Source organism: Rhagoletis zephyria, unplaced genomic scaffold, assembly GCF_001687245.7.
Source record: "Rhagoletis zephyria isolate East Lansing unplaced genomic scaffold, Rhagoletis_zephyria_1.1 Rzeph_scaffold_00686, whole genome shotgun sequence".
Lineage (NCBI taxonomy): Eukaryota > Metazoa > Arthropoda > Insecta > Diptera > Tephritidae > Rhagoletis > Rhagoletis zephyria.
In genome coordinates, this window is record NW_016157770.1 from 33216 (window position 1) to 60818 (window position 27603).

Below are 27603 nucleotides of genomic sequence, written 5' to 3' on the forward strand. Positions count from 1 at the left end.
AAAAAAAATCGTTTGTAGTTAGGTGAACACTGGAATCGGACTTTTAATAACTACTCTTATTTATTGATTGCTTCACAGACAACTTTATTATTTTTCTGAGTAGAACTTTTTAACAAGCAGTGTGCTCTTAGTTTATGTACATGCAACAGAACTTTTCAGGTAGGTTTTCGACCCTACCGAGTAACGGTATAATGTTTGAGGCGATGGTTAAAGTGAAAAAAAATAAGAAAATTAGGGGTTTCTTTAGATTTTACGCAACAAAACTTCCCAACAATCGAAGTGTACTACTAGATTGTTATACATAATTTTAAAGGCCTATAAATCCTCTTCTCATGTTTGATTTTCAAAATCGGGTGAAAAATAGTAAAGCTTTTAATAGATAAGTCCCTCACCGTACGGAAAAATCCGTACATCTGGCAGGGCTGGTGGGAGTAAGCTCTGGTGTGAGTAAGCTTTGGTAAACCGTGAGGTCACTCTCCAATCAAACGAAGCACGACGACAGGGTCGAAATTTCTTTCATCGACCATGCTTCGTCGGACCCGGAGCGATGCGCGAGCTATTTTAGCCGGCAGTTCATACTGCATCCTCCGCCGGACAAAGCCAAGCGTCGAGTAACCAGAAGGCTGCACAAACTTCCAAGGGGGGCACACCCCTTGCTTTCACTAGCGGTGAAGTTTAGGTGGCCATCGGGAAGGCGAAAGCCTCCAAAGCCATGGGTCCCGACGGAATATGCATGTTGATGCTGAAAAATTTGGGTTCTGCGGGAGTAGCGTACCTAACGGGGGTCCTCAATATGTCAATGGCCACTCTCATCATACCAGACATCTGGAAGGTGGGGAGAGTGGTCCCACTGCTCAAACCGGGGAAACCAGCCAACAAAGAAGAATCTTATCACCCGATAACACTCCTTTCCCTGGTAGTGTGGGTGAGCGCAAGGCAGGGGGAGCGAATCTTCTTTGATCACGACGAGGTCGCCTGGACCGCGTTGTGGGGTTTTCCACTTGTATCTCTTCTAAAGATCCTTGAGGTAATCTTCTTTCCAGCGGCGACTCAATTGGTGGTGAAGTGCTTTGACTTTCTCACCGGTTTAGTAGAGAGAGGTCTTCCGCATTAGGCTCGGGAATGGCCAATAGCGGTGCACCTCGAAGGAAATGACCCGGAGTAAGTGCTGTCATATCAGCTGGGTCTTAAGAAAGTGCGGATAGAGGCCTCGAGTTGAGGACTGCTTCAATTCGCACCAGAAGCGTCGTGAATTCTTCGAAAGTAAAATTGTGGGTTGCAGCGGTTTTCTTTAAATGGATTTTAAAGCTTTTCACTGCAGATTCCCACAAGCCGCCCATGTGGGGGGCGCTGGGTGGTATATATTGCCAGTTGATGCCTTCAGGGGCATATTTTTTGACAATGTCTGCGGAACATTCGTTAAGGAATTTAAAGAAGTCGAGTTCTGTTGCGCGCTGGGCGCCAATGAACGTTTTTCCATTGTCGTTCATCATTTTTGAGGGGAAACCTCGTCTGCCAACGAAGCGGGCGAATGATGCTCAACAAACTCGCTTGATGCATCACAACTCTCCCGGAGTTGTCTCACGGGGCTCTGTATTGCTTTCGGCATATAGAGGTGGTACAAGAGCTACCATTGGCCACAGCGCCTACCCAATTTTCTAATTTGAATAAATAACCGGTGCTCAACACTCCCGCTTGACGCACACCCCCAAAAACTCTTACAGAGTTTAAGCGGCAAGCCACAGCGCGGCGGCTTAAAGAAGGGGGTTCCACACGGTGGTGTCGTTTCCCCACTACTGCTTAACTTTTACATTTCAAAGCTCCCTCAACCATCAGAGGGAGTCTCGATTGTCTCTTACGCCGACGATTGCTCGATGATGGCGTCTGGGTATGGAATTGATGACTTGTGTTCGAAAGTAAACGGATATCTCTCCGAGCTTCCTCGCTTCTTCACTGCAAGGAGCCTAACCCTCTCCCCTACAAAATCCTCTNGATGGCGTCTGGGTATGGAATTGATGACTTGTGTTCGAAAGTAAACGGATATCTCTCCGAGCTTCCTCGCTTCTTCACTGCAAGGAGCCTAACCCTCTCCCCTACAAAATCCTCTGCGACCTTGTTTACCACCTGGAGGAGGAGGTCAGGCTACTGCTAGGAATTCACGTCGATGATACACCAATTCCGACGGTGAATAACCCCAAAATACTCGGAGTAACCTTCGACAGTCTGCTCTCCTTCTCTGCGCACGCAACCGCTATTGTCAACAAAGTACATAGCCGCAACAAGGTCCTCAAGTCGCTAGCCGGCAGTACTTGGGGCAAAGTCAAAGAAACGTTGCTGGCAACATATAAGGCAATAGGCCGGCCGGTTTTAAACTACGCAGCACCAGTGTGGTCGCCGGGGACTAGTAGGACGCAGTGGATGAAGCTACAGACGACACAAAACACTGCACTTAGGAGAGCGACTGGATGCCTTCTGATGTCGCCAGAATACCACCTGCACGACGAGGCGAAAATGCTCCCTATTAAGGAGCATAACACAATGCTCTGCAAGCAGTTTCTGGTTGGGGGTTACAGACGTGGTCACCCAAATAGACAACTCCTTGCATAAGAGCCCTCGCCCAGGCACGTCAGGAGGCATCTCTACGAACTGACGGACGAAGTCCAGAGGTTCATTAAACAACCTCTGGACCCGGCAGCTTATCGACAGGCCCTGAACAGCTTTCACAGGGAGTCAGTCTCGAGTTATGTAGACTCCAGACTTGTGAATGCCGTTCTAAGCGCACAACCACCGGACATTGACAAGACGGAGCTTCATCTGCCTCGGGAGACTAGAACTACAATAGCCCAACTTCGCTCTGGCTACTACAGCAGGTTAAACCGACACCTGAGCAGACTAGACGCAGATGTGCCAAATGAGTGTCCGGCATGCGGAGAGACACCCCATCACTCGAAACATCTCTTCGTATGCCCGGAAAACCCGACAACCCTAACGACTTTGTCGTTGCGGACCGACCCTACTGAGGCTGCACGCTTCTTAGGGCTTCCGTTAGTGGAGCTTGCCGACAACGACGATATTAACCGATATAGGCGGGGTTGTTGTAGCCGCAACAACAACAACAGGTTAAGTTCATCTGATTTTTACTAATAGCACCCCCATTTTGTACAAATTCATTTGAACCTGCAGTTGCCAGCAAGAGATTGTCTTTAATTTTTTTATGGGATACAAAGTATTTTCCTTCTTCGCAAGAGCCTTTCGCACAGAGGTACCCTTTGAAACCAACAAACCTTGCAACTCGGGCATTTTTCTAACTCCTTCTGCACTTATGTTCACTTTTTTATTCTTCCTATGTCTCCGCCTTTGGTCGGCCCTCGAAAGAGGCATTAGAGTCACAAAAGCCATCTGCTGCGCTACCCGGGTCATGGGTCAACTCTGACGCCGAAGCGTGCCCCATTTTCTAAATCCCCACTAACTCANAGGAGACTAGAACTACAATAGCCCAACTTCGCTCTGGCTACTACAGCAGGTGAAACCGACACCTGAGCAGACTAGACGCAGATGTGCCAAATGAGTGTCCGGCATGCGGAGAGACACCCCATCACTCGAAACATCTCTTCGTATGCCCGGAAAACCCGACAACCCTAACGACTTTGTCGTTGCGGACCGACCCTACTGAGGCTGCACGCTTCTTAGGGCTTCCGTTAGTGGAGCTTGCCGACAACGACGATATTAACCGATATAGGCGGGGTTGTTGTAGCCGCAACAACAACAACAGGTTAAGTTCATCTGATTTTTACTAATAGCACCCCCATTTTGTACAAATTCATTTGAACCTGCAGTTGCCAGCAAGAGATTGTCTTTAATTTTTTTATGGGATACAAAGTATTTTCCTTCTTCGCAAGAGCCTTTCGCACAGAGGTACCCTTTGAAACCAACAAACCTTGCAACTCGGGCATTTTTCTAACTCCTTCTGCACTTATGTTCACTTTTTTATTCTTCCTATGTCTCCGCCTTTGGTCGGCCCTCGAAAGAGGCATTAGAGTCACAAAAGCCATCTTCTGCGCTACCCGGGTCATGGGTCAACTCTGACGCCGAAGCGTGCCCCATTTTCTAAATCCCCACTAACTCACAAGATGCGAGAAGAAAACAATTAAATTCGTTTACTCTTTAGTATATTAACACAAATTCACTGCAACTTAAATTAAACTAATAAATTAACACAAAAATTCTATGAAAGCTCGAAAGTAACGCTAGGAAATTAAAATGGCTGCAGACACACAGATATTGCGCTTCCACCTTCCTTGAATGTTTAACGCCGAGTGTTAAATTATTATGAGACATGGTGTAATAATAACAAGGTGTTGTCAGTAACTTAACCTCACTTTTTCGGTAGGTCTATTCCGGTCACGCATTTTAAAGTAGTAGAAAAGGTGGTAATTATTTACTATTACTATTTCAAATTAAATGTAGAAAAATGTATAATTACAGGCTTATAAGCCTGAATTTATGTTTTCATCGGCAGCTCCACACAGCTTGGATATATATTGTATTGTGTATTGTATTGTTAAACAAAGCAAAGGCAGTAAAATAAGGCAATTTCCTATAAGACTCTAAATGATTTTTTAAATAGATTAAAACACATAAATATCGATAATATAAGCGAAATCGTAATTTAACCATGCTGCCACTCTATTCTAGTGTATCAGTAGTCCATTTGGCTCGATATTAAGACAATGCAGCAAAAGTTATTTACTACAAAAAAAATCGTCCCTCCATACGATTTTTGTGTANGGTAATTATTTACTATTACTATTTCAAATTAAATGTAGAAAAATGTATAATTACAGGCTTATAAGCCTGAATTTATGTTTTCATCGGCAGCTCCACACAGCTTGGATATATATTGTAACTTAAACAAAGCAAAGGCAGTAAAATAAGGCAATTTCCTATAAGACTCTAAATGATTTTTTAAATAGATTAAAACACATAAATATCGATAATATAAGCGAAATCGTAATTTAACCATGCTGCCACTCTATTCTAGTGTATCAGTAGTCCATTTGGCTCGATATTAAGACAATGCAGCAAAAGTTATTTACTACAAAAAAAATCGTCCCTCCATACGATTTTTGTGTACGTCTTTTCCATTGATAACTACGATATCTTTTATTTTATTACATTTTGAGGACAAAAATGATAGAAATTTAGCAATTTTAGATATTAATATCGTTCTGAAAACACCAAGTTATTTAAAAANTTATTTACTACAAAAAAAATCGTCCCTCCATACGATTTTTGTGTACGTCTTTTCCATTGATAACTACGATATCTTTTATTTTATTACATTTTGAGGACAAAAATGATAGAAATTTAGCAATTTTAGATATTAATATCGCTCTGAAAACACCAAGTTATTTAAAAATCGCCATAAAACGAATTACTAAAATGGAGTATTTTAGATACTATTTCCCAACGAATAGTAGTATAAAAATTAAGATCGGCAGCACTGAAAATAAGCATGCCGATCTTGTCAAAATTACAACAAACACGTCGCTACTGACAACAGGTTTGTATAGTAACTTCTTCAGTAAAACATTGCAGCCAGAGCGAAAAAGCAAAATAGAGCGAAAAATTGAGAAGAAGAGAAAACTAGCAGAAAAAGTTAATGAACACAAAACTAGCAAAAACTTGCAAGTGAATAGTGGTTGCACTGTCTTGACATTCTGCTGTAAACCTTTTACTATTTATAAATCAGTTTTAAACTCTTTGCTTTACACACAAGCACTTACACTGCCCAGTACATGAATATTTTGATTTCCACTCATTTTACTTTTGTTTGTGCTAAACCGATTCAACAAATGGCGGCTTTTGACATTTATTCTTCTTCTTCTTCTGCTAGCTAATTTCTGCTAGTAAAATTTTCACTAGCAAGAACCTAACACCTTGTTATTATTCCACGATGATTATGAGAGTACATGCAGAATATTTGCAAATGACAGCATGACTGTGTTGCCACATCTAAAACCAAGCATTGAAAGTAGGATCAAAAGAAAATACGATTAAAAGGAAAATACGATAAGGTTCTTTTGTTTAGANCCTAACACCTTGTAATTATTCCACGATGATTATGAGAGTACATGCAGAATATTTGCAAATGACAGCATGACTGTGTTGCCACATCTAAAACCAAGCATTGAAAGTAGGATCAAAAGAAAATACGATTAAAAGGAAAATACGATAAGGTTCTTTTGTTTAGATTTAAATAAATAGTCATGGGTCATATTCCCCAATTCTGCGTAGTAAGGGTTATAATCCCTAAGCGCGGCCGAAGGCCGCCTACGCAGAAAGGTGTTCTCTGCAAAAGGTGTTCAGCCCCTTTTCTTTGGCAACACAGAAAGGAGAATTCTACGTAGTGAGGGTTATAATCCAGGGTTATGAACCAAAAATACAAGATCACGCCTTCTTCTTAGTAACCCGTTATAATCGCATTTAGGAAAAAAGTTGGGCGACTTTGACATTAGCCGTTTGTTTATATTTGCTCGTTGTTTACAATTTGGTGGTGGCTTTTCACTGCAATTTTCTTAATTTTCGCTTGTGACAACGTGTGCACACATAAGGTAAAGAATAATTTAACACAACGACATGATTTATAGAAGAATTTGCATAATAAAAATGATTATTCATGCGTTCAACAATTACGTGTTTTTTTCTGTTCTCTTCGTTGTTTACTTCTTACAACAAAGATGGCGTCGAGATTTCAACAGCTAGAAAATAACTTTTTTCTTTCTTTGGGGAAGGCGTGATCTTGTGTCTTTCGTTCATGGTATTCTGCATATACTCATAATAATTTAACAATATTTCATAAAAAAGCTGTAATATACTAAAACTAGTAATTTGTTTGGTCGTGCACACTCTAACTGCACATATATTGAGTGTAAATAACGTGTAAATTTAGTGGAAAGTGCATTAAATATTGAGAAATAGTGCCATACTAGTTTGTTAAATTTACAAACTTTAACAACAAATTACTTAAAAACTACACTACTACTTTGAAACTTTACATAGATAACTGTATGCTGCTACAACAACAACAAAAGTCACCTCTTTACCCCCTGGATCCGGTCACCCATTCAGACACAATCAGGCAGGTTCTGTAATTCCGAGTAAATTCCAACCAAAGCCACTTTNAGGTTCCGCGCTTTGAAACCTTACATAGATAACTGTATGCTGCTACAACAACAACAAAAGTCACCTCTTTACCCCCTGGATCCGGTCACCCATTCAGACACAATCAGGCAGGTTCTGTAATTCCGAGTAAATTCCAACCAAAGCCACTTTGAATTCATATTGAAATTCATCGGAAGTGAATTGCAGAACCTGCCTAAATAGCCCGAAATCATTGGGCAAATAACTAAACCGTACCCGACTAGTTTTTAATAGTGATTATTTATACGTATATATGTTATAAAATATAGGCGAGGGTATCGATGATGAAAGCAAAGATGTCACGGAAAACGACTTCATGGATAATTTGGAGATTGGCGAAGAAGACGCCAAAGCATTTGAACGTTTCCAAAACCCACAGGAGGGCAAACGTACATTAAAGTTATCTGACATTATTATGGAGAAGATCCAAGAGAAGCAACAAGATATACAAAGTAAACTCACCGAAGATGGCTCCCTAAAAATAGAAGATGTAGACCCGAGGTATGTGACAACATATTTTCTAAGGTTTATATTAGTAGCATTCTTTGCAATCCAGCTAAAAAGAACATTACAATAACGAAATACACCCGAAGCAACAACAAAAACTCTGGTATTTATCCGAGTTCAGCGGGGTTGGTTAAGGAGCCCCGCACACTACAGATTTTATGGGCCGCCAAATTATTTGGGCTCGCTTGAAAGACAGGAAGATGTATAGAATTGTACACAATAAACCAACTTAATAGTTGGATGTGCCACCCACATGCGTTCCAACTAAAGAGCGAAATACACAACACAAGGTGCTTGACGAACCAAGCGAAATATCTGCTTCAATCCATTTGTATTGTCTATGGGGGTGTTTGAATGTTTGACAAACCGCTTGGGGGAATTTTTGATTTTCTGGCCGCCATGTTGACGTTTGATCAAACCGCTTGCGATGTGGATAGTAAAATCGCCTCATTTGTAACGGAATTTTCACCGTGTGAGGACGTAAGGGAGATAAATGGAAGAAAATCAAACTTTTTTACATTGTGAACCGAAACAAAACTAAAATTCTGTGCCTGAACGACTCATGTTTGGATGGTGTATGGCAAAATGGGAAAAGTGTGTTTGAAGTATGTTTGACAAGCCGCTGGTGTGGTGTATTTCGCTCTTTAAAAGTCTGCCAACTATCGCTAAAGCAGTATCACACGATTTGTATATTTGTTTGTTAGTCACAGAGTTTACAGAGTGACTGTAAAGACCGAAATACACCACCCATTTGTGTTGAGTATGGGGGTGATTGAAGGTTTGATAGCCCACTTGAGGGAAATTTAAACAAAAATCTAAATTTTGTGTTAAATTTGTGTTTGGTTAAATCGCCTCATTCGCAAAGGAAATTTAGCCGAGTGAGGACAAGGTTGTGGCAATCGTTCAAAAACATCATGATTCATGAACATGGTTGTGTCAAAAACAGCTCATTTTCTTTGTTTATGTATTCATATTCGTATGCACACAGTTTTTAAGGAATGCAGTCATTTTAAATTATTCATTTGTTGGAAGTCACAAGTGATTTAGTCCTGACTGAGACTAAAAAAAATGTGTTTTATTTTTTCTGATTTGTGCTTTATAAATCATTACAGTAAAACCCGCTTAAGTACCTCACGAATAATGTCAACTTTTTGAGGTACTTAGGCGAGTTGGGTACTTAAAAGAACCCGCATAATTACTGATGTAGTTACATCTTCTTGTTTACTTACATAAATACTTGATTAACAATATTTCATGAAGTATACATAGGTTAAAACCAAAATCGTAGCATTATTTTAACACATGAGAAAGTAAAGAAAAACTTTATTAAAAAAAATATGTGCATAGTGCAATGGTATGTCATTTTTACAAGAATTAAATTGTTTAAAAAGTCAAAGTTGGACATATCATTTTGTACCAAATTCGAAATGATATTGTTTGCCTCTTATGTTTATTTATTAATTTTTTAGATTTTTCAATCAATTAAAATACAGTTCATTCCCTAGCAAATACCATATAAACCTAAGCTTAAGATTTTGTAGACCACAATTTCAAACTTTTTTCTCAGAAGTGTTTACAGTTCAATTTCGGTGTAATAATGTGCAAGTTTCAAGTGGCTAAAAATTACCTTTGAGTTTTTTTTTTTTTTACCGAAGGTGTGTAGCGCTGCTACTGAATTTCAAAACACATATAAATTTTAAGAGAGCACTTAAAAGGGAAAAATTCTAAGTAAAATTGTAAATGGGACACGAAAAATATAGGTACTTAGGCGGGTTGGGTAAATAAGCGGAGAGGTACTTAAGAGGGGGATTTTCTTCAGATTATATTGAAAAATTCACGGTGTCCAAAATCGTTGGTCACTTAAGCGGGTTAGGTACTTAAGCGGGGGGGTACTTAAGCGGGTTTCACTGTACTTGGTAGTCACTTGATTCCAGTCCTTGGATTGCATTTTTTTTTAATTTTTTTGTTAGTCATTTAATTTCACCCATTGGATTGCTTTCTTTTGCAGTACTTTGAAGTTTTTTTTGTTGAGAATGTCCAAATCACATTTGGGCTGAGGTGGAGTTGGTAGGATTTTATACTGATCTACATACATATACCCTACAAACCATTTTTTCAGAGTATTCTGAATTGTAGAGAAATTCGAGAGCGCGCGGATGTCCAAAGGTGTTTCCGCTATCTGGGATATGGCCACAAAAAGGCAGCATTCAAAGGCCCAGACAGAAGCAGTTCATGCTGGAAATGTGGTCAGCAGGGCCATATAGCCTCTGCATGTAAAGAAAACCCAAGCTGCTACCTGTGCTCGGCAGGAGATGGACAGAAAAATGCCAATCGCCTGCCCGGGTCGGGAGCGTGCAAGGCCTTCAGGGATGCCCTTGCTGAGGCTAAGACAAAGCTTGGGAGAATATTTCATTTATTTATTTCATTTATTTCATTTCATTTATTAAGTCTATGATTTACAAATCTTACAGACTAGATGTACAAGCTTTCGACTTAAGTGTAAATTCGATATTTAAAGTATATAATTAGGAATACATTGATTCTAGTAATAAACCAAAACGAGATCTCGGGAAGGCGAAGTCCAGATCAAGGCTCTTGGAAATTCTATTAAATTCAATGAGAGCTCTGGAAATGGGGTCATAATTGTAATAATTAGCTTTATTAACTTTAATATTAAACGGGTAATGAGTGCGTAAATTTCTATATGGTACATTGAAATTTATTTGCAGAAGAAGCTCTGGACAGTCTACTATGCCATTAATAACATCGTATATGAAAAGCAGAGATTGAATAGATCGCCTAGACTCAAGTGATTTCAGATTTATAAGCGCACAGCGGGCCGTATAAGATGGTAGGGGATCACTAAAATGGAGTGGTTCAAGAGCGAAGCGAATAAAGCTTCGTTGCACTCTTTCAAGTCTAGAGGAATGAGTTGAGTAAATTGGACTCCAGATTAAAGAGGCGTATTCAAGCTTCGAACGAACCAGCGAGTTATAGAGAATTTTTCGGGTGTAGGGATCTTTGAAATCTCTACCATAGCGCCGCAAAAAAGCAAGATTAGAGTAGGCTTTAGGAACGATATAGCTAATGTGGTTAATGAAGGTAAATCCCGAATCAAACATCACTCCTAGGTCTAAAAATTCCTTAACTGAAGAAAGTCTTTTATCAAACAGATAATAAGCCGACTTATGCGTAATTATGCTCTTTGAAAGAGTCATATGGAGACATTTTTTAATATTAAGCGGTAAGTTATTTCTGATGCTCCAAGTAGTTAAGTTGTTAAGATCATTTTGTAATAGCAAAACATCTGACAAAGAAGTGACACTTCTGAAGATTTTTAGGTCATCAGCGTATAGCAAAAACTTGGAATGCTTAAAGCAGGCTCCAACGTCATTAATAAATAAAAGAAAAATTATTGGGCCTAGGANCAGCCATAGAAAGCGAGGGAGGCCTTTCACCCCGACAACATGGCTTCAGGAAGGGACACTCAACTATAGGAGCAATTGGCGAAGTAGTCGAGGCGGTACATAAGGCCGAAGAAGCCTGCCACCAGGCGCGGCCAATAGTGCTGCTAGTCACACTGGACGTCAAGAACGCCTTCAACTCGGCAAGATGGGACGATATGCTGGAGGCCTTGGAACGGTCATTCAAGGTTCCAACATACTTGCTAGATATGATCCGGGACTACCTCAGAGACCGTTGGCTTTTGTACGACACAACACAAGGTCAGAGAAAGAGACGTATAACCGGCGGAGCGGCACAGGGGTCTGTACTTGGCCCGGACCTCTGGAACGCCACGTATGACAGTCTGTTGCGCATGGAAATGCCGGAGAGCGCCTTCCTTGTCGCCTTCGCGGACGACGTGGCCGCCGTCATAACAGCAAGAAACGTCCAGCTAGCACAGCTCAAGCTAAACCAGGTCATGCGTAACGTCAGTGGATGGATGAGCGAACACGGTCTGCAATTGGCTACAGCCAAAACAGAGATCGTGCTCCTCACCAGGAAACGGATCCCAACAATTATAAACATGATGGTCGGACCTCAACTTGTGACAACTTTTAGGTCTACAAAATACCTAGGGGTGAAGCTTGACAGCAAACTCTTATTCTGGGAACACATCCATGGAGTATGTGAAAAAGCTGCGTAGAGCACGGTGGCTCTAAGACGGCTGATGGCGAACGTGGGCGGCCCGAAGCCAAGCCGCAGGAAACTTTTGATGACAGTAGTCCAGTCGGTGCTCCTGTAAATATTGGCCGACGCATTGAAAGTCAAAAAATACCGGATTCAAATGTCTTCGGCCCAGCGCAGAGGGGCACTACGTATTGCTTCTGCATACCGTACAGTGTCCGCGACAATCTCAGTGCCGAAATAGGTCGAGCAGCTGCCGCGGCAAGGGCGCGCGAGCAACTAATCCAGCAGTGGCAACAAAACTGGAACGCGAGCACAAAAGGTCGATGGACGCACACCCTGATAGCCGACCTTCAAACATGGTTGAACAGACCGCATGGGGAAGTCGATTTCTACCTGAAGCAATTCCATGGTTACTTCCGAGAATATCTTCATAGAACGGGAAGGGTAGACTCACCGTTCTGTCACTACTGCGGAAACGTCGAAGATAACGTGCACCATACATTCGTCACTTGCGAACATTTCTTGATTTCGCGCAGAATGTTGGAAGAAAGATACGGATACATAACCCCGAACAACATAATTGGGGTAATGATCTCCAGTGCAGACAAGTGGGAAGCACTTCAAAAACTATCAATACGCGAATAAACCTATAGTCAAATTACGGACGATTACAACCAATTCATTTTTAATCAAAAGAAAACCGGTGTTGGTAACGGTAACGGACGTGCTAGATTTTTCCACCGTATAATATTTTTACTAGTAATTCATATCGTCACCTTAATTTACAAAGGCCCTAACCAACACTTTTTTCGAAACTGCGCTTTTCGCAGATTTAGGTAGGATGTATTAAAATACACCTTCAGTAAAAACTTTAAAATGGTAGTACGAAAAATAATGGAGTTGCATGCCACTTTTTAAAAAGCCCTACCTGTTTTGATAGTACCTGTTTTTGATGTTGTTGTTGTAACAGCATACAAATTCCCCAAAGAGTTTTTGGGGAGTGTTGCTGAAGTGACAGTCCTTGGTCAGATATGTCTGGGTCGTTCCGGTTACGTAGACCCGACTGTCGTGGGAACGTGTTTTTGGTAGTCTTTTTATGTAGTAGCGGCTACTAAACCCCGCTCGAGTCGGCTCATCCATTTGCGTTGTCGTCGGGTTCAGCTAAGGGAAGGCCCAGGAAGTGCGCGACTTCAACAGGGGCTGTCCATAGGGACAGGGGCGTTAGCTGTGTGGGTTTTTGGGGACATGCGAAGAGGTGCCGTGAGTCATGTGGCGACTCCGCATGCTGCGCACTCATTGGGCACATCTTCATTGATTCTACTCAGGTATAAGTTTAGCCTGTTGCAATAGCCAGAGCGAAGTTGGGCTATTGTGGTGCGGGTCTCCCGAGTCAGCCAAAGCTCTGTCCCGTTCACGTCAGGTGGTTGTGTGCCCAGAATGGCATTCACAGGTCGAGAGTCTATATAACTCGACTCGGACTCCCTGTGACTGCCGTTTAGGGCCTCTCGGTATGCAGTTGGGTCCTGAGGTTATTTTATGAACCTCTGGACTTCTTCCGTCAGTTCGAAGAGATTACTCCTCACGTGCCTTGGCGAGGGCTCTTCTGCAAGCATTTGTCTGTTCGGGTGCCCGCGTCTGTGGCACCCTACTAAGAACTGCTTGCAGAGCGTGGTGGTATGCTCCTTAATAGGGGGCATCTGGTCCTCGTCGTGCAGCTAGTGTTGGGGCGACATCCGAAGGCATCCGGTCGCCGTCCAAAGTGCCGTGTTTTGGCTTGTCTGCAGCTTGTTGTGTTCGTTTCTTAAAATGTCACACTCTTGCAAAGCAAAGAAGGTAAATTTTCTGCCCTTTGAAGCTTTTTCAGAGCAGATGATTGCCCTGAAAATCAGATGGCAGATTAAGACGATAATATTACGAAATGTGTGAGCTGGACAAGGACAAGAAGCCAAAAACATGGTCTTTTACAGGGTTGAGTGTAACATCAAACCCATTTCGCACCATGCAAGGGCCACATTTTTTTGGTAGAAACGAAATCACCATAACCATAAGTTTTCAAATCTTAAGGCGGACCTCCATAGCATGCGTATCCGTATGCGTGCGTTTGATATTTACGCTTAAAAGTCAAAATCCATATCGTTGGCTTAGTTCGCAAACGTGCTAAGTCCATGTTTTTTTATTTTTCAGGAGGGACAAAAAACCGTCTAACTTTTTTTGTTGTCAATATTTTTCTAATCTGTAAATGCAGTTTTATTCCTTAATTCGTCTTGTTTTAGTACCAATAATCGGCCAATTTCAAAATAAAGCTGTTGCAGACTTATAGGCTCTTTTAGGACTTACCACATTTTCTCTTTAAGATTATATTCTTTTAATGTGGACTTAGCACATTTTTTATCAAACTTTTGACGTAGAATACGTCTTACCTTACGATATGGAGGCTATGCTGAAATGTTGTAGTTGTAATTTTTAGAGCTTCACGAAAACGTATATTGCACGAGAACTAATGAAGCGATTTCAAAGAAATATATGGCGTTTCAAAGACAAAATTTCAAACCTATCGACAGATTAATTTTTGTAAGTAACCAATTCGGTTTCTGTCGCAAAAACAACGGTAAATAATGCCTTATTTTGGGGTCAATTTTGACCCTTTAAAGTGCTCTAACAACTTATGGTTGGCAGATATAACTTTCATTTTAGGGATATAGGTTCTTTGGAGCAGTGGAAATATTACCGTGTACAAATTTTATATAAATTCAACACATATTAAGCATTTTAAGGCAAAGAATTGTGAAAAAAATTTGCTCGAAAACCTCTCGAATGATTTTCTTTTTGTTTTCTTTTATCAAAAATTCAAGAGTTTTCTTTTCGTTTAGTATATGGGAAGTATTGGTTGATATCTTTTAAATATATTTATTTTATTCAAATATATGGGCATAAGTGATTTCCCATACAAAATCACTTCGTCATCATTTTGCAAACACGTGCATGCGTTGGAAGTGAGGGAAGGAGACAAAAAGTATGTGCGTAAGTACATATTTCGGCTTTTGATAAACAAATGGAGCAATATTTGTAACCTAATCACAGCTTATGTACATATGTTGATTGCAGTTAATGTGGATCTGTTTCTATTTTTTAGTAATCTATGTACATATGTCTATACATATTATATACGTACATACATACATATACGTATGAACACTTGTATGCATAATACGCGAAAGCTTTTTGAAGTGAAACAACACTTAGAAAAAAACCAATCCAAGAATAAAAGTAATTCTGAGTACGTACATAGATAGAGAAAAGGATAAAGGCAAAGGTAAAAATAAAAACAAAACCAAAGTTGCGCAAAGATAAAGGCAAAAATGAAGACCAAGAGATATATTTGTAATCACTTTACTTATATAAGGGCAAATGTGAAGGGGAATATGTATATAAAGAATATGATAAACATAAAAATAAAAACAAAGATAAATATAAAGAAAAATATAAGGATGAGGATACCGATAAAAGTATAAATGAATATAGAGGAAGGAAGATTAAAATAAAGGTAGTTGTAGAGAAAAGGATATAGATAGAGGCACAGAGACTCAATCTGGGAACTATTTCGGGATTTTAGAGATTTTCAGGATTCTCGGGAATTATCGATATAATAATCGATATTTTGTCGGTTTTGTGATCGATATTTTTATCGATTTTGTTATCGAAATTATTATCGATATTGTTGTTGATTTTGCTATCGAAATTATCGATATAATGATCGATATTTTTATCGATTTTGTTATCGCTATTTATTATCGATTTTGTTATCGATATTTTGATTGATGTTGTTATCGATTTTATTATCGATTATTTATCGATTTTGCTATCAATATTTTTATCGGTTTTGTTACCGATATTTTTAATCGATTTTGCTATCAATATTGTTATCGCTTTTGTTATCGATATTTTTATCACTTTTATTATCGATATTTTTATCGAATTTGTTATCGATGTTGTTATCGCTTTTGATGTAGATATCTTTATCGATTTTGTTATCGACTTTGTAATCGATTTTGTTATCGATTTTGTAACAGATTTTTTGATAGATCTTGTAATCGATTTTGTAATCGATATTTTTATTGGGTTTGTTATCGATATTTTTTTTGACTTGGATATGCTCTTAACCATACCACGTATTCTACGTTTAAATTTAGCGGCTGTATCTCCGATACAGCCTGCAGACCAAGACGAAGGCGCTGGACTGTTCCTTTTTTCCATTATTTTTTATTGTTGAAAGATTTAATTGTTTATTTTAAATATATTTTATTGTTTTAAAATGAATTATAACCTAATACAGTTTTATTTCATTGCTATTAACAAAAATAACTATTTTAAGTCTTGAATTTATGTACCATTTATAAAAGAAAATAATTAAAAGCCAGTAAAGAGGTATAANCATATGTACCATTTATAAAAGAAAATAATTAAAAGCCAGTAAAGAGGTATAAATTTGGGCGAAACCGAACTTTATGCAGGGGCTTTTTCCCGATTTCAAACGTTTTCGATAATATCCTGAGTTAAACCAATGAAATAATTGAACCACGTTTAGTAGAAATCGCTAAAGTGGCTACCGAAATACACCTTGTAGTCATAAAGTGGGCGGTGTCACGCAGTCTTATTTATTGTTAAGAGATTGTTGTAAGTATTAACTTGGAGTAAATTAGTATCTTCAGTTATTGAAATATCAGAGTTTCCGTATTTCTGAAATTTACCGTTAGATGTACGGGAAGCAAATGTAATTTTGGTCCGATTTGAATAATTTTCAACGAATTGCTTTTCCGTACCAGGTTTGTTAAGTGCACCGAGTTTGGTAGAAATTGATAAATCGGTTACCGAGTTACACATTTGTGGTCATAAGTGGGCGGCGCCATGCCCATTATCCAAAAATGTATCATAATCTAATTTTCTGCTGAGTGGTTATCGTGATCATCGATTTTAAGTGAATTAGATTTTCAACAGATTTCTTAGCTAGACCCTAAATAAGGCTCGTACCGAGTTTGGTTAATGGGCTACTGAGATACAGCATTTCATAATAGGTGCGCGGGGTCACGCCCATTTTCCAAAAATTGCACAATAATATTTTTTACAAAAATTCTACTTCACATACTAATTTTGAACAATTTGCATCCAATATTTACTGAAATATCGTAGTTTTTGCATCTTTAGGAAATACCTTTATATCGGAAATGGGCGTGGTTACATTCCGATTCGCCCATTTTTAATAATTTACCTTGGATAAATGGAAACCTACATACCAAATTTCGTTGAGATATCTCGAGTTATCGTGTACACGGACAGACGTGTATATACATTTTTTTTATTTTTTTGGACTTAGCACATTTGCGTACCAATGCATAACAACAAGTAAAAACGACATTTCGGTAATTTTCTTTTTTGGTAATGATGTATTTTCACTTATGCTATCTTACTGCATCAAAATCTCAATTTACATAAAAAGTGGACTTAGCACGTTTGCGAACTAAGCCAACGATATAACTTTCTTACGTTTTCATGCGTTGCTATGTAGGTGCTGCCGTAAAATTTTGTATATTCAAATTTTCTGTCAAACGCACGGCTTTACCATTAAATCAAAAATTTCTGCGGCAATGCGTAGAAATTTTTTATTTATTTTTTTACATACTTACATATTTATTGCAGTTTTTGCAGCTGTCGGAATGGGCAAGATGCCGAGCAGCAGGGTCACTGGATATCGTGCTGGGCAAGCGGTCTGAAAGGAAAAGTTTCCGAGCCGCACTGACACTGCTGTTGGGTAGTCGGTCTGAAAGGACGAGTTCCTGAGCCGAAGTTGATATATTGCGGATATCGAAATTTATTATATTGCGCATCATCTTCTTGCATATCTCGGGCCATGGGCATAGCCAGAATGAAATTTAGGGGTGGGGGGCCCTATACAATTTTTTTTTTCAAAGCCAATAATTATTGCTAAAAAATTGTTATTATAGCTTAAAATGATTGTAACCAATAGAGGTATGTTGTACACAAATACATAAATAGAAGTTCACAAAAGTTGATATAAAACGTCAATTTAAATACTTCAATTTTTACTGCACATGTTTTTTACGAGGAGTAAGCATCGAAAGCCTAACACCGTCAGTGTGAGACTTTAACCCAAACTAAACCTCCTACCGTCATGTACCGTTCCCCACCCGTTACCACCGTCAAGGATTTCGTCGGGATAATAACATTAGTAGTGTACTCGTACACCCAACTATCTAAAGTTTTAGAAAACTTTTACTGGTTTTGCGTTCTCGTACCCAAAAAACTTGCAAAGTAGGGGAAATTGAGAGAGCAAAATGTGAAAGAGAGCTGCAAATTTCTGCTGGAAAAATTTTTCCCAGCTAAAACTTGCAAGTAAGAAAATCAGCTGATCACAAACACATGTTTGTAAATAAACAAAAGAAAATATGGCCTTTTTGAGTTATTTATTGCAAATTTTATTATAAATGCTAGTATACAACGAAAAAGTGAGTAAATTTAATAAGCCCAACGTTTGTTGAGCTTATTTTTCGTTAATTTGCTATTAATCTCCAGTTTGTTTACTTTAGTATGTGCAGTCTATGGTTTCCGTATGACATATTTTGTTTGTACCATAATTTTCCTTTAAATATACCAAAATAGATTTAAATGCAGCATGCTAAATGTTATTTTTTTGCTGAAGTTATCGGTTTTGGTACGTTGATTGTTGAAATGAAAATTTTATAATTTTAAAGCTACATCTGTAGCTATATCTACAACATTTTTTTGATTCAATGATGGGTGTTTGGAGAAGATACTCTTGTTTTTGAATGCGTCACCATGTGATATCACAAATAATTATGAGAAAAATAACTTATTCATTCCAATATAATTAATTTGTGTTTTAAAAAGGTTTTGTTAGCCAAAACTATTCAATTGTATAAAATGCCAAATCGGGGGAAAATGTACCAAGCAGACAATAAATTACCAAATTAATCACCAGTGGCAACTGTGTAAGTGATCAGCTGTTTCGAAGGTTGCAAGTTTTGCAAATTTTGCGTTCTCGTACTTCTGTTGATATTTCGTCTTTTTGAGAGCGAATGCTGCTAAATTCTCAGAACTTTTGCTGCTGGAGAATTCTGCCCTCTCAATACGAGTACACACCTATTGTGTGACTGCTAAAGTTATAGATCTGGTGAAGCCCAAAAAATATGCATACTTAGAACTTTAAATACCCTCTCACAATGTGGACTTAAGGTATAAAAACGCGTTTTTCGCAGTTTGAGCCTTATAATTGTTCGTAACTGTTTATCCGATGAAAAATATATACAGTGCGTACACGGTAACCGCAACCCTCAATACGTGAAATTCCTTGATTAATGCAAGTCTCTTAAACAAAACAAAGTGCAACTCCAAAACAATTTTACCTCAATACGTACAACTTTCTTTGTTTATGCATGCCAGGCGCACAAAATTTGAACTTTTTGTATTTCTTTGATTAACCAATATTCTGGAAAAACTACAAAGTGGTGTTTCAGTTACAGTGATGTGTGATGAGCAGGACCGAAGAAAATAAGCAGGAAAAAATCAATTTTAAGCGCTTAGATAAACATTAAAAAATTAGTAAGTATGCTTCCAAATATGCTCGAAAAACAACAAAAAATCTAAGTACAGTTAAATGTTTTGTTTTTTATTCAGTTTATATCAAGGATTGGACGGAATTCGAAATGTTCATTGTTGAAGCTTCCGCAAATAGATCCCGAGGTTACGCACAAATTTTGCGCGCACCCTCATGCTTTCTTGAACTGCTGCATCACAACTACTTATAGCGAAAAAAGAACGGCAACAGACAGAAGGAATAATACAGCACAATATAATCAGTAAACAACCTTGGGTGAATTTGTCGACTGCCTTCCTCGGGGATGAATATGCCAGGGATGAAATTATTGGTACCCAAGCCTTCTAAGCACGCAGGGTTGCTTTTGAGAAACAAAAAATAATTAGCTCAAAGTAGTTTCAAAAAGTATAGTGTAAAACGAAATTTATTAAATAATTCTACATAAAATTATATACGTAAATGACTTACTATGTAAACTATTGGAATAAAACTTGTTTCATTACACTCTTTGTGCAAAATGAAAACAATTATCTGAACCGTCGAAGCGCTGCCACTAAGGGTCAGTTTTTCAGTGCACGGCCGTGGTTTAAACTCAGTTTAAACGCCCGATCTGGCTGGCTTAAACTAGGATCAGCCAATCAGATGTCAGCCAGCTGGCACTGAAAAACTGGCTCTAAAATGAGCAACTACAGAAAAAATACTTCTCTGGTGTTATTGCCGCCATGGCGAATATGTGTTTCTATTTATTTTTCTTCTGTTTACGCGAAAAACAATGCAGGTAATAATTTTCGTTGAATTTCATCAAGAATCTGTACATTTTATGTTTGCTTTATAATTCCTCGAATTTTTAGTGTTAGCAAGAACAAGCCGAGCCGAGCACGAATCACACCTACCTGACGGTTTCAAAGTGTTTTTTGTTTAATAAACGCATGTCTTTCAGTTCTAGAAGAATTAAAGTCAGTAAAGACATATTTTTTTTTATATAATTGCTGCATTTTAATTGCTTAATCTCTTTTGCACCAGAGCAACTGTCCAAATTTTCCAGCAGTAAAAAGTTACGAATTGGCACAGCAGAAATGTAAAATTTTCTTACCATAGTAAAAAGTTTTTTTTCACCATAGCACTTTTCTACTCATTGGTACAGGCCCAGAGTAATAAAATTGTTTAAATGAAAAAATAATAACTTCATCACTTCCTTAAAATTTTAAAGCTTGTTTTACTAATCTCTTTAATTATTAGAGCATTATAATATCATTTTACTATTTTATTATTGCTTAGTACAAAATGTACACATTTACTTACCAAACCTTTATTTGATTCGGTGAAAGAAACACCCCGAAGGATCCTTAAGTATTTAAATATTTATTACGTTTATTTCATATTGCTGTACATAATTTTTTAGATTTTGGCATTCATATTTTGGATTCATCTTATGCATTTGTTTAATTAGTGCACCATTTATAATTTTCTTTTAATAAGATCAAGATTTGTCAAATGCTTAATTTTATTTATCTAATAATAATGCAGCACACAACCCTGAATTCTAAGAAAAATTCTGAGGAAGGCCATTAAATAGCAGCACACAACCCCGTGCCTTCCTCAGGAGTGAATATGGCTACAACAACAACGATTACTACAACAACAACCCAAAAAGGTTGGCTACTGTCTATACTGTGTAATACAGTCCACCAGAACGCGCACGAGAGACAATTTCGCTTCAAAAATTAAAAATATGTACATATGTTTACAAACGCGCAGACATAAATAAATATGTTCGAATTTGCGCGAAGTAATAAAATAATAAAGAACTGCATTCATATTTCATTCCGTCCCATTTCAAATAAAATAATTATTAAAAATAATGCGGATTATATTACACTAAGATATGAATCCTTAATTTATTTTCAAAACTAAATTTAATTGTTTTCAAATGTTTGTTATGCTCGATTTAAGTTAATTACTTTTAATCTCTTCAATAAAACCAACTTCCCGTAGAGACAAACCTTTGGTTTTAAATTTTTGTATCTAAGCAGAACTGGAATTGAAGCTACGAGTTAAAAAAAACCAAATGGGTTTTTATGTTATTACTAGCAGACCTTGCGGACTTCGTCCTGCCTAAAATTAATTTTTTATTTAAACATATGGTCCCACGTTTTTACCAACAATTCACGTTCACGTTTGGTTTTGTGGTCGTCAGAAGACATATTATCCACAGCCGTCTTAAATAACCTAATGAAAGCGTTATGTCCGTAAAGAAGTTCTTGTGGCAACAATTATCTGGTCCTATGGCGAATCGTCCTTGAATCTGTATAGTACGGTTTTAATACAGTTTGTGGCAATTTCAAAATGGAGGAGTATCATTAGTCCACAGAAATCTAATATACATAGACTTATTTCAGACGAAATACCTTAGAAGTCTTACAATTTTTTTTGTAGGCATATATCAAGAATAGTCTTTATTCTGTTTCAATCGTTCTGGCGATTGATTTAACGGTGGTAATTTAACTTTGATCCTCGGTATCTTCGATTGACTTCACTTGACGATTTTTATCAATAACTCCACTCCAGAAAATCGGACAATGAGACAAATCGGCCACGAGACAATCGGACAATGAGACAAATCGGTCACCTTGCCCCGTCCATCGCATTTCAGCCACGACAGCCGGTTCTACGTACCGGAATGACTCGGGTTTTACCCGACCAAGGGCTGTTGTTTCGGCGATCTAACCCCGTTTAGGTCGGCGAAATCCATCGAACGATGTGTGATACTAGGCCTACATCTGCTCCGTACCCTTCTGCTCAGGGCTGGCATAGAGTCCAACCCAGGGCCAGAAATTTACACCTGCTGCGTATGCCAGAGACGACTGCATACATACTCCACCTCGGCCAGGTGCAATGCCTGTGACGGGTGGAGTCATCTCCGTACCTGCTCGGGCCTACGTACGCACCGGCAATGAACCACGTCGTTCGTGGCCCCATGCTGTGCGAACCGGACCGCCTCCACGGCAACCACCACCCGCCCGGGCAGCACACAACCAACACACCCACACCCCGACACAACACAACAATAGGCACACAAACAAACATAATAGCACCCACACTGCCGCCGGCAACTCCTAGTCCCTCCGACAATCTGCTCGGTTTGTCAGTCCAGAATATACCGTAACGTGACATCAGTCAAGTGCAACTCCTGCCTTGGCTGGTGCCACTTTAGGGGATACTCAGGACTACGCAACACGCGTGATTGGATGAGTGACTATGCGGGCCCCTGCTGTGCTGCCTAGTCGTATACCTCCGCCGCGACGCTGCCAACCACCTCCTTTTGCAGCACACACAGCAGGGAGCCGGCAGGCAACACGACTTCCTAACTCCACACATTACAATTGGGTCTCCCAAGGCACACAACGGAGCTACAATTCAACTGTAACGGACTTCAGAGCAAGATCGAGGAAATAACTGTCTTCATGGGAACGCATGGAATATTAATAGCTGCGGTTCAAGAGACGAAGTTGCACGGTAATTCAACCTTGTCGAATTGCGCCGGGTACAACGTGCACCGTCGTGATCGCGAGCGAGACAATGGTGGAGGCCTACGCACNTGGGAACGCATGGAATATTAATCGCGAGCGAGACAATGGTGGAGGCCTACGCACCACATCGTGCAGTATCGTCTTATCGAAGCAGACATCGGCCGCGGGATACCACCCTAGAATGTCAGGGTATTGCTATCCGGTCAGGCGATGTTNAATAACTGTCTTCATGGGAACGCATGGAATATTAATAGCTGCGGTTCAAGAGACGAAGTTGCACGGTAATTCAACCTTGTCGAATTGCGCCGGGTACAACGTGCACCGTCGTGATCGCGAGCGAGACAATGGTGGAGGCCTACGCACCACATCGTGCAGTATCGTCTTATCGAAGCAGACATCGGCCGCGGGATACCACCCTAGAATGTCAGGGTATTGCTATCCGGTCAGGCGATGTTGAGCTCCAAATATTTAACGTATATATACCCCCTGTCACCAGCTGCACGGCAGGATATCACCCTGAAATAGGTGCGCTACTCAGAGGTGAAAGCCGTATGGTAGTTAGCGACTTTAACACGCACCACGATCTTTGTCATTCAAGCCTGTCAAATGATCGTACGGTCTGGTCTGATAAACAGCGTATTATGGCGACTTATGCTGACCCTGGCATCAGACCACCTGCCCATACTCATCTCGATTGATAAACCTGCCGACTTTGCTTCCGCGGATCACCGGTGCTATGTCAACTTTTCCAAAGCTGACTGGAAAGGCTTCGCGGATATTACTGAAAGCGCCTTCAATGCACTACCCATACCAACCGACGGTCATGTAGGTGAACGTAAACTCCGCAGGGTTGTCACTGCTGCTGCAACTCGCTTCATCTCAGCAGGATGTATTACGGATCCGCGTCCGAACTTTCCTGCTGAAGCGGCTGTTTTAGCCGATGAGCGTGACAACCTTCGTCAGGCCGATCCGGGAAATCCTTATCAGGGATCTCAATTCAGAGATTCGGCAACTTGTGGACGTACATAAGCGGAAGAAATGGGAAGAACATCTGAATACTTGCAACTTCGCCTCTGGTGTGAGTAAGCTTTGTCGCTTCGTCGGACCCGGAGCGATGCGCGAGCTATTTCAGCCGGCAATTCATTCTGCATCCTCCGGTGGATAAAGCCAAACGTCGAGTGACCAGAAGGCTGCACAGAATGCCAAAACCCAGTGCGCCTCTTGCTTTCACCAGCGGTGAGGTAAGGGCAGCCATCGGGAAGGCGAAAGCCTCCAAAGCCATTGGACCAGACAGAATATGCCTGCTGATGTTGAAAAATTTGGGTCCTGCGGGAGTAGCGTACCTAACGGAGGTCCTCAATTTGTCCTCGGAGTTACCTTCAACAGTCAGCTCTCCTTCTCGGCGCATACAACCGCAATTGTTCAATAAAGTACAGAGCCGCAACAATGTCCTCAAGTCACAGGCAACATACAAGGCAATTGACCTACACGACGAGGCCCAGATGCTCCCAGTCAAGGAGCATAACACAATGCTCTGCAAGCAGTTCCTTGTGGAGAGCCCCAGACGTGGTCACCCAAATAGACAACTCCTTGCATAAGAGCCCTTGCCCAGGCACGTCAGGAGGCATCTCTACGAACTGACGGACGAAGTCCAGAGGTTCATTAAACAACCTCTGGACCCGTCAGCCTACCGACAGGCCCTGAACTGCATTCACAGGGAATCGGTCTCGAGTTGTGTAGACTCCCGCCCTGTGAACGCCGTTTAGGCACACAACCACCTGACGTAGACGGGACAGAAATTTGTTTGCCTCGGGAGACCCGCACCACAATAGCCCAACTTCGCTCTGGCTATTGCAACAGGCTAAACACATACCTGAGCAGAATTAATGAGGAGGTGCCCAACCAATGCCTGGCACCTCCTCACATGCCCTGAGAACCCCATCCAGCTGACGCCCCTGTCCTTATGGACAGACCCTGTTGAAGTCGGACACTTCCTGGGCCTCCCCTTAGCTTAAACAGACGACAACGTTGACGGATGACCCGACCCGAGCGGGGCTTAGTAGCCGCTACAACAACAACAACAATATGTCAGTCTTTATTTTCCCGAGGGCATCAACCAACCGAGCAGAGGCACCATCCCTATTAAGGGTCCGGATATTCCAGGAGCATACCCTCAAATCATAGGGACCCAAACTCAGCGCACGCGGAGTTATACGTCTTGTCAAATTAGCTCGCTCCCAAACGGGTGTTTGGTTGCTACCCAGAGGATACGTGGATATAAATATCCAGACGAATTGAGCTGCTATTTGAACCGTAAGCAAAAGCTTTGCAATACTGGGAAATTTACAGAACATAGTGGTCAAAGGCGAATATCTCAACTAAAACCTGATGTAAATGTAAATTCATAGCTCTACATACCTGTATACAAAATAGCCGGGCAAGACGTTATTCTAAATAAAAAATAGAAAAAAAACTAAACTTACCGTATACTGCAGTGATTCCCAAAGTGGTCCAGGTGGACCCCCTGGGGTCCATGTACTTCGCAATAAGTTTAGCAAAGTATTAGATCTTTTTTATGTTGATGATGCAGCTAAGTCCGCTGTAAATAAATGTGACCCACTAGTTTTGCCCGAAGATGTCAACCAACCTGCTATTGAGATATCTTACGAAATTATAACCGATGGTCAAAATCGTGGTATCCAAACATATGAACCAAATATTCGCTTTGATTTTTCGAAAGCCAACTTTAAAAAACTTATTAAAGAATTGTCTAAATTGTCGTGGCCTATATACAAAGAAGAGGTTGAGCAAAGCGTTGCACATTTTAATTTTACTGTACATTAATTATTTGAAAAGTATGTGCCTAAGCGCATGTGTGTTCCAGAAGAACAAACACAGTTATGGTTCACTAAAGCACTGAGAAATTTGAAAAACAGGAAGTCACGTTATTTTAGATTACACAAAAAACTGTAAACAAACATACTATGTAAAATACTCACTATTGCGTCACAAGTTCTTTGAATTAAACAAAAAGTGTTATAAAGCTTGCTTGTGTAAAATCAAACGACGTTTAATATATAACCCCAAATGATTTTATGATTTTGTAAACTCCAAGCGAAATGTACGTGGGTTTCCTTCCGCCATGAAACATAAACCACGGAATGATTCGTTTAGTTCAAAATTAGTTTTGCATGGCTTTAAAAATAGAGGTCGAAAGTGTCTTGACACTCGAGAAGGAACATTAAAATTTACCTCAGCCAGGAGGGCCGGGCTATTAATCAAGCGTGTCATTAATTTTACGATAAATATTATACCCAGCATTTCTCTACGACTTGCCAGTGTAGGCAAATTTATGAGCTTTAGACGACTTGTGTAAGGGGGGAGATTGTAATCTGAATCCCAGTTAAAATTACGCAATGCAAAAAGCAAGAATTGTTTTTGAATTGATTCAATCCTTTCTGAATGAACTTGGTAGCGGGGATTCCAAACAATAGATCCGTATTCTAGTATAGGTCTAACTAAACTGGTAAAAAGAGCTTTTGTAACATAAGGATCTTTGAACTCTTTTGACCATGGCTTAATCGATTTCTTTTTTCATCCGGATCATTTATGTATACATTTGTCTATAGCTATCTCGATTCGTTTTGGCTGTTACAAACAACCGTTATGTGAACAAAATTAATATACCCTTGTGCACAAGTGCGCTCGGGTATAAAAATTGATACTGAACAACAGGAAAAGTAAATATTTTTGCAATTTGTTTATTTTTTTGATAATTACTGATTTTATTTATTTTCTAGGCGAAATCAAAAAAAAAAAATAACAAAGCAGGAGTAGCTCCAGTACTTCACACAGTTTGCAATCCACAACTTGGTGCAAAAGTTTGTATGGAAATGAAATCCTATGCCTGCTCTAACTCTTCCGAAACTGCCGAAAAAACAAGCAATAACTCTGCCATTACTGAATATAATTTTAGTTAAAAAAATAAAAAATAACACAGACACTGATAGCGAACGAAAATTAACAAAACATTTGCTCAATAACAATCGGCTGTTTTTCTCTTGTGAGGGTCTCATTCGTACATCATAAATTTACTCACAATTGGAGCGTTTGAGCTTTCGAATTTACGCCAGAATAGGGATAACCTCACAATAGTCAGAAACCTCACAATAGTGAGTGTGGTGATTTTTGTGAGGGCAACAGAATAGGGCTGAAAGTATGTCACTCGTTGCTCGTCTTGATCTTGATCTTCTTGGCCTTCAACCTAATTTTCTACGTTGGATCTCTTCATACCTCTATGATAGATCACAAAGGGTTATGTTTAAAAATACTATTTCTGACGTCATTCATGTTACTTCAGGAGTCCCACAAGGTCCCGATTCTGTTCTTGCTTTTTATAAACGATATTTCTACAGATATGAAGTTTTCAAAAATTTTAATGTACGCGGAGAGCTGTTCAGCCACTCTTTATACAATAGATAACCATAATTTGGAACAGGTATTTATACAATTTTGTGAACCTTGGTATCACAATGGATCCGAAACTTAATTTTAATCTTCACATTAATGTGACAGTCAACAAGGATAAAAGTGTACTTGCGT

The 27603-nt window shown here is 39.7% G+C and overlaps 1 protein-coding gene across 2 annotated transcripts in view; it reads left to right on the forward strand.

Moving 5' to 3' along the window:
• The window catches only part of bys (Bystin), a 107653-nt gene that overhangs the window by 17436 nt on the left and 62614 nt on the right, over positions 1–27603 (forward strand). For both annotated transcript variants that reach the window (XM_017613562.1, XM_017613561.1), the window contains exon 3: positions 7473–7704. In XM_017613562.1, the coding sequence (XP_017469051.1) occupies positions 7473–7704 (232 nt within the window). The remainder of the gene's footprint in view (positions 1–7472; positions 7705–27603) is intronic.